We start from the raw sequence: 13,262 nt of genomic DNA, 5'->3' as shown, positions 1-13,262 counted from the left end.
AGTGCACAGGAAGCAGGAAACAACTAATAACTATCGGAGTTAGCATCATCAATAACAGTCCTAGGAAGAAAATTCCAGAGTTGACCATAGCAGTTGGGGTACTTACTGATTTGGTTGTTCAGCTTGAAAGCAATGTCTAGCTGCAGGATAAACAGCATAAACTGGAACCATGGGCTCATCTCCATAGAAGGGAGGGGAATGTGTACAGAAAACACAATGTCATTTGCTTCAATTTCCCTTGGAATTGCTTCCTCGATGTCACGGATCTTGTCACACTTGTTAGGTCCCCAAGGCACCAGCCATCTTGTTTTATGGTGGTTCTTACGGACATCCACACATTTTATTGCTGTGTAGGGTACTGCTGTTGTGGGTGCTGGAGCTGAAAAGAGAGTGTTTTCTTGTTTTAGAAAAGATTCTACTGAAGTGGCTACTTCTAGCTGATGCTCTTTTCAGTTCTGCCTTCCTTTCCGTTGTACACTGCCATCTACAGCTGGGGAGCAATCACTCTAAAATCCTCCAGATCTAAGTGAGGACCCTCCTGTCACCTCCAGAGAGCCACAAAAGTATCTCCACAAGCCTCCCATTGTATTTCTAGTTAATTACACCATACACTTGTAAGCAATCTAATTCAGTTACCATATCCATTCAAATCTTTGTCACAAAATTCCAGTGTGTTCCAAGAGCTGGGAAACTGAATGAGGGGCACTGTAGAGAGTAGTCTCTGAATTCAGATACTGCTTCTGAGACCTGGTTGCAACTTAAGTTAGTTGCATCTGTGCGAGCTTCAGGACTCTTGTCTAAGAAACAAGTTGGCTAACTTCCAAGATTTCTCTTAGCTCTATCATTCATAACCACTGCTAAAAGGACCTATGCTGACTTCAGAATCCTACTTAGTTCAGTACCTGTTTGAAGATTGATATTCAAATATTAATACTTCTAAAATAAATTAAACTATTACCCATGCTCATCAAGATAGAAATGCAAATTTGAAAAATATATTGAAGCAACATTTTATTAAAAAATGATTATGAGTACAATAATAAAATTGCCAAGTATAATTTCAAGTTTAAACATTTACCTACAATACCCCTAGCGAAAAGAAACTACTCTTTATAAAGCATTAAACATTATTTTTTACTTAATATGCAATATTATATTAATATCTATAGTAGTGGTAAATATTGTGCTAATACTATAGTATCTATATTAGTAGTAAATATGTTTTTAGAAAGATGAATCAATAACAAGTAAAAATGCAAGGAACTTCTGTATTGAAGAAGTATAACTGCAAGCCCTTGGATGTTGGGTGTTGATTCCACAGGCATGGTATCTCTGTGGATTCATGCTATGGATTTTTTTGTTAAACTCAAAACCATACAACCATAAAGATTTTGCATACCTAATTTATCTAAAGCCATCTGTCTAGCTTATTATTAGAAATGACGCAATCAAACATTGCTTATTTTGGTCAGCTAAACAGTTCCCTGATGCTAGAAAGACCAAATGACACATTTAATTGGATCCATTTTAATGTGGTTAGAAACTAACAGTGAGGCACAACTCATAAATTCCATTTTAAATAACTTTAATCAAACTGACTGTTTGTTGTAGAAAATGCTTACATTTAAAAACATCTATTCTTCTAAAAGCGAACCCAATCTTTTTCTATTATTTTACTTGCTTGAAAAAACAAGTCTTTTACTCATCATACAAAAATTAAAATAACAAGCTGAGTTCCTCAGCTAAACTCCAAAACCACATTCCACATAGAACAACAGAGCACTGCTTCATTCTCAGTGTCTTGTATGGGAGAGGGAGACTGTAGCAGCCAACCTTGTTTTAATATTTTTATTAACCCAGTATGTTATTCATAAAACAAAATTATCAAGAATACTCATATTTTTTAAGAGACCTTAGCAATAACACAGAAGAAGCTTCAAAAGCATATCTTTGCTAGACTATGAGAATGAGAAATATTTTTATTCACTAGAATAAGATAGCCTCAAAACCATTTAAAACTTAAAAATTGCACATAATTCAACATTTCAGTTTTTCTAAAAGGAAAGCAATGTTTATAGTATTTGAGAAAGTAAATAGCACATTGATATCCAAGCATAGACACTTAAAAGTTACTTTGGCAATATGTTTATGACATCTTAACTGCTGCTAAGAGTGACTACTCAGTGTATATAACATATAAAGAAGAAGGAGGAGGAGGAGGAGGAGGAGGAGGAGGAGAAGGAGGAGGAGGAGGAGAAAGAAGGAGCCAAATATGCAACTTTTTCTGGTTGCTGGGATATCATTAGATGCAGCCAAAATTGTGACTACATAATCATAAAACAGTATCTAGAATCAAAATATGTTTGAAATAAGCCAGGCATGGTGGCACAGTCTTTTAATCTTAGAACCCAGGAAGCAGAAGCAGGAGGATCTCTGGTAGTTTGAAGTTAGTGTAGTCTACAAGTGAATTCCAGAAGAGACAGACCTACATAGTGAGATGCTATCTCAAAAGAACCAGAAAAAAATCTGAACTTTAAGTTCTTTTTGAAAATGATTTTAAAATATGACAAAAAGAACCAAGTAAAGTAAAAATTATCTGTAAATTTTTTTGAATAAGACACAGTCCACTGTATTTGCAACAAAAGTCTTAGTTCCTACTATGAGTCTGAAAATCAATAGTGTTAAAAAGGGGTTACCTAGATTCAGGTTCATAAACCAAGTCATGTCTGCTCAAATAAAAAGTAAAAAAAAATCACTCTTCAGTATCTGAAGACTAGGAAAGCAGTATAACCTAGCTGCCTCAGCACTTATTATAAGTCTTCTATACACGTCCATAGAATATAATTTAATTGAAAATGTAAAAACTAGAAGTTGACTCATCCCAATACAAGTTAGCAAGAAGGACAATGTAACAAAAAACAAATGTCCTGTCACTGTGAACTCTTAGCCTCTTATATTGGTGGCTAAGAACACTGAAGGTATGTATGCATGCAGGTAAGCTATAGAAAGTATTCAAAAAAATGTTGGCTCACTCTTTGCTCTGTTCATAGTATTACATCAAACACAGGTCATATTTTCCTCCTTTATCTGTATTTTAACAATATTTTTGACTCCTTTTATCCATTACAGTATACATATTCTGAAATATGGCACTACAACATATTGAATTTTAAATTGATCTGAAATCAGTAAGATCTGAACAAATTCAGGGTTGGTAAGCTACCTCATAGGAAAAAAAATGACCCTTCAAACGCATTACTTCATATTTGACTATTGTGAGTACCCATTACAAACTAGACACTGTCAGCTACTTAAGTAGACCTATAGGCACCAATAATGTGAGATATGTGAATGATAAAAAATATAGGCAATAAATAATTACTATAAATTTAAATATAATTATGATGAATTCTACATTTAGCCTGAGAAAGGGGAACAGTTGATTATTTGAGATGTAGAAGGAATGAGTAAAATGATATAAAAATTCCAGCTATCATCACCAACTTAACTCTGAATAAAAATGTAATCCAATAGAGTAAACCTGTATTTCTTTTGGAAGAACATTCATTGGCTCCAGTCAGCTTTCTATTATTATACCAAATGATACCTTGGTTCACTAGTTACTATGAAACCAACCACTATCATTTTTCATACTCAAAGCTGAGTCAATGTTAAATCATTGGCCTTATTCCTTCTAAAACCTGCAATTTAAAGATGGACAGGGAGAGATACAAGAGCTAGCTATCATCTAGAAAAGTTAAAAGCAAAACAAAATTCGTCACTATTGAAGTGACAAATAGTTTCCATTTAAGTCAACAGGAACTTTTCATTTCTTTTGTCTTAAAACAAGTAACAAAGCATCACTTTGCAACTACCCAGAAGTATGTAACTAAATACAGAGACAATTTTATAGAAGGCTGAGCATTTGACAGACAGCCATATCTTGATAGAAAGTTGTTCCAACAAGGGTTTGAATAAAGACTTTTGGCTGTATAAGAAGTCTGGAATGGCTTACAGGGCATACTCTCCCCCCGCCTCCAGGGTATACTTTTAAAATAGAGGAAGTGTGAATTCAGAGAGCAAGGGCACCATCAGGTTAGAAGGGCATAAGCAGGCACCTTACCTACAGATGTCCATGCTTGAGTTTGGATAACTAGAAAGAACACTTTTAATTAATTGGTTGATTGATTCAGACAGTTCTTGCTATGCAGCTCTGGCTGGCCTGGAACTTAGAAAGCCATCTTCCTCTGCCTCTCAGTGCTAGGACTAAAGCAATGTGCCACCACTACACTTAGCAGTAGAAGGAACATTTTACAGGATGACTCCTACCTTTGTCTGTTTCAGCCCTGTCCTCTCTAGCTAAGGGTACATTTCTACAATTATCTTGGTTTCTACTTTGTTGACCCTGCTAAGCTCTACAAAGTATTGTTTAAAAGGCATAAGAGACACACGAAGAACAAATAATTTTTATTTAGAGACTCCCAGTTCCTTAAGTAACACTTTCAAGACCTCTCTCCCTCTCTCCTTCCCTTTTCTTCTGCCCCTCCCTCCTTCTCTCCCTATCTCCACCTGCACCTAGTCACAAGGCAGACAGGAGATCTGCTGGGAGAATTAGTGGCCTCCAGAGGTTTGTCTGAATGGGAATAGAAGACCTCCACTTCTCTCAGAGAAGATTTTGAAATCTTAGTTATCAGGTCAAAATAGCCTTCCTCTAACTTAGACCAGGAATACCTGCCTTCAATAAAAATGATATTTGAAGATTAATCTGCTTGAGATGAGTGGAAGGAATAAGGAGAACAAATTAGTTTGTATAGGTAATACATAATACAGTAATAATCAGCACTTTGAAATTAGAAAAATGTAATCATTCTGAGTGAAATAGTCAACAACGTCAGAACAGCATTTAGCAATAAAAACAATATGAAAACAATGCTGAGCAGATACTTTCTTTTACGATTCTAAAAAAGGAGGTTGAGTTAACCTTTGAATAATCTCAGTTAAAAAGTTAAACTCACCATTTCTATACTTTTAAAAACATAAATAACTTATTTATCTAGATGTCATAGTTTCACTTTAGTTTTCTCCATCTTGTTCTATAAAATCATTTTAGGCTAGTAGAAATATCAGTTCATATTTAAGGAATAACAAACAGACTGATTTAAAATAGATAACAGAAGCAATAGATAAATAATTCCAGGCTTTCATGTGAACTATGTTAGTAAGAACCTTAATATCTACTTCACCTTGGAATGTAGAGAAAAGCCTTCACTGCCTGGAAGATAGGTCAAGTATAGTGATACAGGACTATAATTCCAGCACTCAGGAGGCTGGTGCCAATCCTACCCACAAACATTTACTAATAAAGTATGTGTCCAATGAACACTCATATGATACATGCTCTGTACTTAGGTTTTTCAGTACCAGACAGTCTAAGAAGGATGGAAGAAAACATGAGAGAGGGAATTTAGTATCTGAACTGAAAAATGGCTAGATGTATGTGTTATTTTCATACCTGTAACTTTTATTCAAATGTCCCCAAAGTTCTTGGTTGGCATAATAGAATTCTGTCTTAACCTAGGCTGGTCTTGAACTCATGAAAATCCTCCTGCTTCAAACTTAAAAGTTGGATTTTCAATATTATTCACTGAGACACTCTTCTTGACCTTTGATAAATTCAAAAGCCTTAATTATGAGTAAAAAGAAACACATGAACTAGACTGTACAACTTAAGTAGACAGATATTATTTGGTTGAAATCGTAATGTCCCAGACAGCTAATAACTGTGAGCCAAACCTGTGCATCAGCCATCCAAGATAAATTCCTGAAAACATTGTTGTTAGCAAATATTTAAGTCTGAAAAGTGTCTCTGAATGAAAGTTCAAAAAGTTTAGCTACAGAAAATACAAATACTTATGTTAAACTGATTTAGCATTTATGAATTAACTAACTCAGTTTCTGTAGCTACAATGATCAAACACATGTTTTAACACTGCATTTACTTTAAAGGTGAAATTATCATGTATTTCAACCATGATAATTAAATCCTACCAGATTACTGAACAAATTATTACTTCATAATTAAGTAACAGTTACTTCAAAGTACAAGAGTATCTGCAGAGACTAGAACTAAGACAGGACTTTTGCAATTACCTTAGCTATTACCCTTTTGAGTGGAATAGGTTATACTTAGATGCAATTCATTTTTTATAGTAATTCTTGAAAGCCACTTTCAATGAATAATCACACTAACATCTTTTAATGAATAAAGCAAGAAGTCCTCTATGCTAAATGACTACTACCAAGACATATAAACAAATATGTTGCTTATGCCAACCTGTAGATGTTCTCGCATTCACCCAAACAGTAGCATATCAACACATACCCATGTATATAACACAACATACAGATGCAAATATACACAAAAAGGAATGCACATATATTCACATGATAGCACAGACACACATGCATTCACAAAGCAACACACAGATGTCCACCTACTTCAAATAGCAACAAACAGGTACAGACAGACAGACACACAAACCATTCAAACAGCAATTCATAGAAACATGTAACATATAGCTGGGCATAGCATCACACTTTTTTAATCTCAATACTGAGAGGCAGACAAATATGTGGGTTTACACATATATTCCACATGGCCACACACACACACTCACACATATACCTATATAGTGACACCCAGATGTACACACCCACCCACATGCAATACAGATGCACACACACACACACAGCAACACAGACACATGCATATCCATATATGTTAACTACATAGCAACATGCATCCTACATAGCAATACAGATATAGTTCACACACACACAATAATACAAACAAACATAATAACAAATATACTCCACATGAACATACAGATGTATCCACATGGCAATATATAGATGAATATGGCAAAACAGATGCACACACAATACATATCAACAGGAAGATACATATGCATGGCAATATACAGGAATACACATATACACACTAGGCCCACACACAGGTGTACACAGTAAAAGTGAATTAACCATTCAATTTGACAGGATTTAGAATTAATTTGAAAATAAGTCTCTGGGCATGTTTGTGAGAGATTATCTCAATTAGATTAATTAAAGTAGGAGTACCTAGTCTAGATGTTGCTGTCATCATTTTGTGGATTATTCCTCCTCCTCAATTTCAGAAAAAGGAAAGAATAATCATAACACCAGAGTTCATCATCTCTCTCTGCTTCCTGACTGTGGACACAAAGTAAACAGAAACCTCGAACTCCTGACTCCATAATGGACTATACTAAGACTATAATAACTCTTTTTTTTTTTTTCACTGTTAAATGCATTTAATTTTTAGTACAAGGAGCTGGGTTATTTCCAACTGTACATAAGGCAAATGCTACAGAATTAATCGATTCTCAGGCATCAGGACTTTTGATTCTCCTTATACTAAAGAAAGGAAAGAAGTATTGTACTATATATACACATATTTATATATTTATACACTATAATAACTCTTGCTTCCTTGCTTTTGTCTAGGATGTTATCACAGCAACTAGATGTTAACACACAAGTGTATTCACATGACAACCTACAGATCCTACATAGCAGCACACAAATATACAGACATACAACCACATAGCAACAAACAGATAAATATCCACATAGCAACACACAATCCATGAATATCAAAAGTTAAATGCAAAGTAACTTTCTGTAGCAAGCTCTTACTAAAAATACTTCTCTGTGACACAAAGCTATGAATGAATGGCACTGACAGTTTAACATCAAAGTTTCAGAAATTGCAGCAGTCCAGTTAATTCTGATTCTAAAAGTTTAAAAATATTTTATGGCAGGATAGTAGTGGTATATACCTTTGATCTCATAACTGAGAGGCAGAGGCAGATGGATCACTTTAAGTTTAAGGCTCTAGTCTACAGAGCAAGTTCCAGGATAGCCAAAGCTACACAAAGAAACCCTTGACTCAAAAAAAAAAAAAATTATGTTTACATCTTAAGCAGATGAGTATTATTAAGTGGTTGACATATAATCTCTCAATTGTGTCTAGTGCCAAAGATAGATGAATAGAATTGCTTTATTGAAACCATATGTTAAATACATATTGCATCACTCTCTCAGCTTGACCCTCTAAATCAAAGTGCTTTAGAACACTGAGCAAGCTCTTACATAGTATGTGAAATGCTATGGTAAACATGAAATTATCTTAGACTGAAGATTGGTGCCAGTTTTTTTTTATTTTTGAATAAAATAATAAAATGCACATAAAAGGTCCTGTGAGAGGTTCAGCACATAAAATCTGCATTCATTAGACATGCAATCCAATGGCCTGAATATGTATTAAAAAATACATATTCACCAATACTCACCTTTAGTATCTACCAACAAAGAAAGGCTGAATCAAGAAATCTGACAGAAGTACATAAAAATTACTAACTCTAAGCTATATTCCTGGAAAAAGTCTGTTATTACATCACTCCATGATGCTTAAAACAGCAAAAATTAAACAAACATGAAATGAGCACAAAAGGCTTCCACAAGACCAAATGACTCATCTGTTCATGCTTCCTGCTCTGCAAACCAGACATTTGAGTTATATTTCCAAGCTTGTGCCAATGCCTCAAAATTTATAATTTGTTAGCCAAAAGGCTATGTGTAATGCAGCCAAGATCACCTATGGGAAGAAAGAGTGTAAAAATGTACTACCTTGTGTCAAGAACACAAAACATCACAGTTATACATCAGTCTTTGTAAAAGAATCTCTCCTAGGTGCACTTGGAAGTCCTCAAAACTGCTCTGGAAGAGCTGTAGGTATGGGGGAACAATAAAAAGTAAATAATTGGTTCTACTTCTTGAACAAGTAAAAGTAAACCTCTGTACACATTACATTATAATTTTAGAATTAGGAAACTCCAAAATGAATTAATCTCCTAAGAGAAACATCTGCTGTGAAGTACAATTTTCCAATATTGGCTATTTATAATTTGTTACCTGGCATCTATCATCTACACATCATAGAGGTTCTGATTTTATCTTTACCATTAGCACTACTAAAAATGAATCATAATTAATATGTGAATTGCAAATCACTTTCATTTTGAAAGTTCCATAAAGAAGTAAAATATGAAGCTCCTGAAAATGCATTTGATTAATCTAAACCTAATGTATATTCTCCCACATTTATTGGGTTTTTGGGTTTAACTTCATATTCTTAGCATACAGAATTTGAGATGTCAGAGTAGAAGAGACATGACTCCAGGTAAGGAACCCAATGTTGCTATTAGAAGAATATAGTTACATACTTTGTAGACAAGAATGAGAAAGAACTATAAGTTAGAGACAAACTGGCTTCAGAGCAACCTAATAAAGAATTTACTGATATTTTAGGTAAGCATATAATAGCTCAGGAATAGTTGGGCTCAGGAAAAGGTGAGTTCTCTATTCACATTAAATTCAAAAATAAACAATGGATAAATAAAAGGAATGCAAAACTTAACCCCCAGGAAAGAGCCACAGTTTATTGATTTCTCTCCATTTTCTGACAAAATTCAAAAGACATGTAAAAGTAATCAAAGGGAAAAAAGTACAGCCAAGGACAAGCAAGGTCCATTAATGTCCTATCAAAATTTCACAGTTTTCCAGAATCATCATTTTCCTAGTTTTTCAAAGAAAAGGTAAGACCTTATAATCTGTGAATTCTCTAGAATTAAACAAAGAGGTACAATTTAAGTGTGATTTACAGTATTAGGAATTCTTGTACTTCAATTACTATGTAAATGTTAAACATTTTAACACTTTTATCACTTCTAGGTTTAGCTCAATTGCTATTTCTTTTGCCTAATTTGTTAAGTGCTATGAGCCAAGATCTAAGAATTTCTCTGATTTTCTTTCAGTAATAATAAGTAATTATTGCTCCTTTTGGTGTCAGTGTTATCTGATCTATTTTTATCACAAGATTGTGTTGAATATGTAAACTTCTAAACACTAGGAAATGACAAACTTCTAACGGGGGTGGGGGGATGACTACATCTCCCTTCTCTAGTATCCATGGAGGTTACTCAATTGAACTATAGGTCTTTGTGGAGCCATTATGTTATAATAAACTGATTGAAATTAAGTTATATTTGATTTACTAACAAACATTTATTAAACACTTGGTAGGCATCATTGCAAGAATGCCAAAATGGATTTAGGTGTATGGGCTTCTTGTACTAATACACACTGAAGACTGATACTGAGAGGTGGTCTGAAAGATAACTTGACTGTATTTCATGCTTCCAGGGACATAACAATACTCACAAGCCCAACCCAGGATCCCTTCTTACAAAATACTCAATATGTCTGTGTCAATAAGTTTTTAGTATGACTACTAAATTTTGAGGATTAAAATAAAAATTTCCTAAACTATCACCTCAGTCTAATAAAAGAAATGTCATTTACACATCAAGGGAAATGAGAAACAATAGTAAAAAATGTGCTCACAATGTTTGTGGCCAACATTAATATTATAGTAGCATGTTTAGATAACTGATTTTTACTACAGTTTTTAGAAAATGGAGCTCTCAAAAGGCAGGATGTTTTAACTGGCTCCAGAACTGCCCCTAAGTTTGCATGAACACAGGTACATAAGATATAAAATAAAGGAAAAGGTCCACATCTTAGTCTTAAACGCATATAATTAATGGTAGTAGGCCTGAAGATTTTATAACATATTTTTATACACATTCTTAAGAATATAATATATGGAACTGGGGGTAGCTCAGTTGATAAAGTTCTTGCCTCATGGGCATGAGTGTGGATCCCTAGCACTCACATAAAATCTGGAAATGATAGCATGGGCCTATAATCTCATTGCGGAGGGAGGAAAAACAGGGGGAATTCCAGAGGCTCACTAGTTAGCCACTCTCGCCAAAAGAATAAGCTCCAGGTTCCTGTCTCAAAAAGTAAGACAGCAAGTTTAAAAGTAGAAGGAATATGAAGTTAATCTCTGATCTCCAAACATGCATGCATATTATAGCTTGCCCATATACACATATATACAGGACATAAACATGCAGATAAAGAGCACACAATAGAAAATATAACCCATTTTCTTAAAAACCTATAAACAGCCATACTGAATGGATTTTTATGAGATACAACCAAAAGAAGGGGACAGGGAGAAGAAATTAGCAAAGGGTTTATTCAAAGATCTGTATGTTGGGATATTGGGGAGATTTTGGAAGAGAGGCTAGGATTCTTGGAATAAAAAGGAAAGTTTCTATAAGCATTGCTATGGATTGTATGTCCACTATGTGTTGATGCTACAAATCAAATAATTTATTAGATTATTAGATTATTATTATTAGACTCATCTTTGGCTTTGGGTTGTTTTGTTTTGGCAAAAAACTACATATAACATCTGTAATGGGAGCTGATACCCTCGTTGGAGGGCATGATAACTATGTAGTCATACACATTAGATAAGTATACATATACATAAAATACATAAATATTTTAAAAAAAGAGAGAAAACTATGGGGTTAGACCCTTTTCATGGTGGAGTTATGGCTGCAGTAGATTCATTTTAACATTCTGTTCAAAGTTTGAGTTTATCACCCAGTGCTGTTCTGGCTACTTCTGTCTTAACTTCCCTGACAGACCTACCCTAGGATTTCCACCATAGAACTGCTTGAGAACTCTTGCTTTACTCAATTATTGACTCCTTTTTTTGTTTGTTTGTTTGTTTTTTAATCTTTGAAAGCATGAGTGGACACTTGAGGTTTTTGTTTTTCATTTGTTTATTTATTTAAATTCTGAGATCTTCAAGTGTGCTTGTAAAGGTGAACTTTTTAAAAAAATTATTTATTGGATATTTTATTTATTCACATTTCAAATGTTATCCTCTTTCCCAGTTTCCCCTCTGGAACCCCTCTATCCCATTTTCCCTCCCCCTGCTTCTATGACGGTGCTCACCTGCCCTCCCACCCACTCCCCCCTCCCTGTGCTGGCAATCCCCTACACTGGGGCATCAAGCCTTTCCAAAGAGAGACCAAGGGCCTCTCCTCTCGTTGATGTCCAACAATGCCATCCTCTGCAACAAATGTGGCTGGAGCTATGGGACTCTCTATGGTACACTTTGATTGGTGGTTTAGTTCCTGGAGCTCTGGGGGTTCTGGTTCATTGATATTGTCGTTCTTCCTATGGATTGCAAACCCCTTCAGCTCCTTTAGTACTTTCTCTAACTCCTCCATTGGGGAGCCCATGCTCAGTCCAAAGTTGGCTGCGAGCACCCACCTCTATATTTGCCAGGCTTTGAAAGAACCTCTCAGGCGACAGTTATATCAGGCTCCTGTCACCAGGCATTTCTTGACATCTGCAATAGTGTCTGGGTTTGGCGTCTGTATATGGGATCGATTTTCAGACAAGGTAGTCTCTGGATGGCCTTTCCTTCAGTCTTTGCTCCACACTTTGTCTTTGTATTTCCTCCTGTGAGTATTTTGTTCCCCCTTCTAAGAAGGACTGAAGCATCCACATTTTGGTCCTTCTTATTATTGAGCTTCACGTGGTCTGTAAATTATATCTTGGATTTTCCCAGCATTTAGGCTAATATCCATTTATCAGTGAGAGTAACCATGTGTGTTCATTTACCTAAGAATTTCATGAATTTACTGTTTTTAATAGCTGAGTAGTATTCCATTGTGTAAATGTACCATATTTTCTGTATCTATTCCTCTGTTGAAGGACATCTGTTTTTTTTTTTCTCCCCCAGCTTCTGGCTGTTATTAATAAGGCAGCTATGAACACAGAACCTTATTACATGTTGGAGCATCATCTGGGTATATGCATAGGAGTGGTTATAGCTGGGCCCTCATGTAGTACTATGTCCAGTTTTCTGAGGAACTGCTAGACTGATTTCCTGAGTGGTTGTGCCAGCTTGCAATCCCACCAGCAATGGAGGACTGTCCCTCTTTCTCCACATCCTTGCCAGCATCGGCTGTTACCAAAGTTTTTGATCTTAGCCATTCTGACTGGTATGAGGTAGACTCTCAGGGTTGTTTTGATTTGCATTTCCCTGATGACTAAGGATGTTGAACATTTCTTTAGGTGTTTCCCAGCCATTGGAGATTTCTCAGTTGAGAATTCTCTGATTAGCTCCCTACCCCATTTTTTTTTATTACGTATTTTCCTCAATTACATTTCCAATGCTATCCCAAAAGTCCCCCATACCCCCCCCCAACTTCCCTACCCACCCATTCCCA

The 13,262-nt window shown here is 35.3% G+C and overlaps 1 protein-coding gene across 3 annotated transcripts in view; it reads right to left on the bottom strand.

Annotated features, from left to right (window-relative positions):
• Wls (Wnt ligand secretion mediator) overlaps nt 1-13,262 on the bottom strand; it is a 100,872-nt gene that overhangs the window by 64,609 nt on the left and 23,001 nt on the right. For all 3 annotated transcript variants that reach the window (XM_021158505.2, XM_021158504.2, XM_029475585.1), the window contains one exon: nt 107-379. In XM_021158505.2, the coding sequence (XP_021014164.1) occupies nt 107-379 (273 nt within the window). The remainder of the gene's footprint in view (nt 1-106; nt 380-13,262) is intronic.

Source organism: Mus caroli, chromosome 3 (assembly GCF_900094665.2).
Source record: "Mus caroli chromosome 3, CAROLI_EIJ_v1.1, whole genome shotgun sequence".
Lineage (NCBI taxonomy): Eukaryota > Metazoa > Chordata > Mammalia > Rodentia > Muridae > Mus > Mus caroli.
The sequence above is the reverse complement of the archived record's forward strand: the minus strand, read 5'-3'. Positions and strand labels throughout refer to the sequence as shown.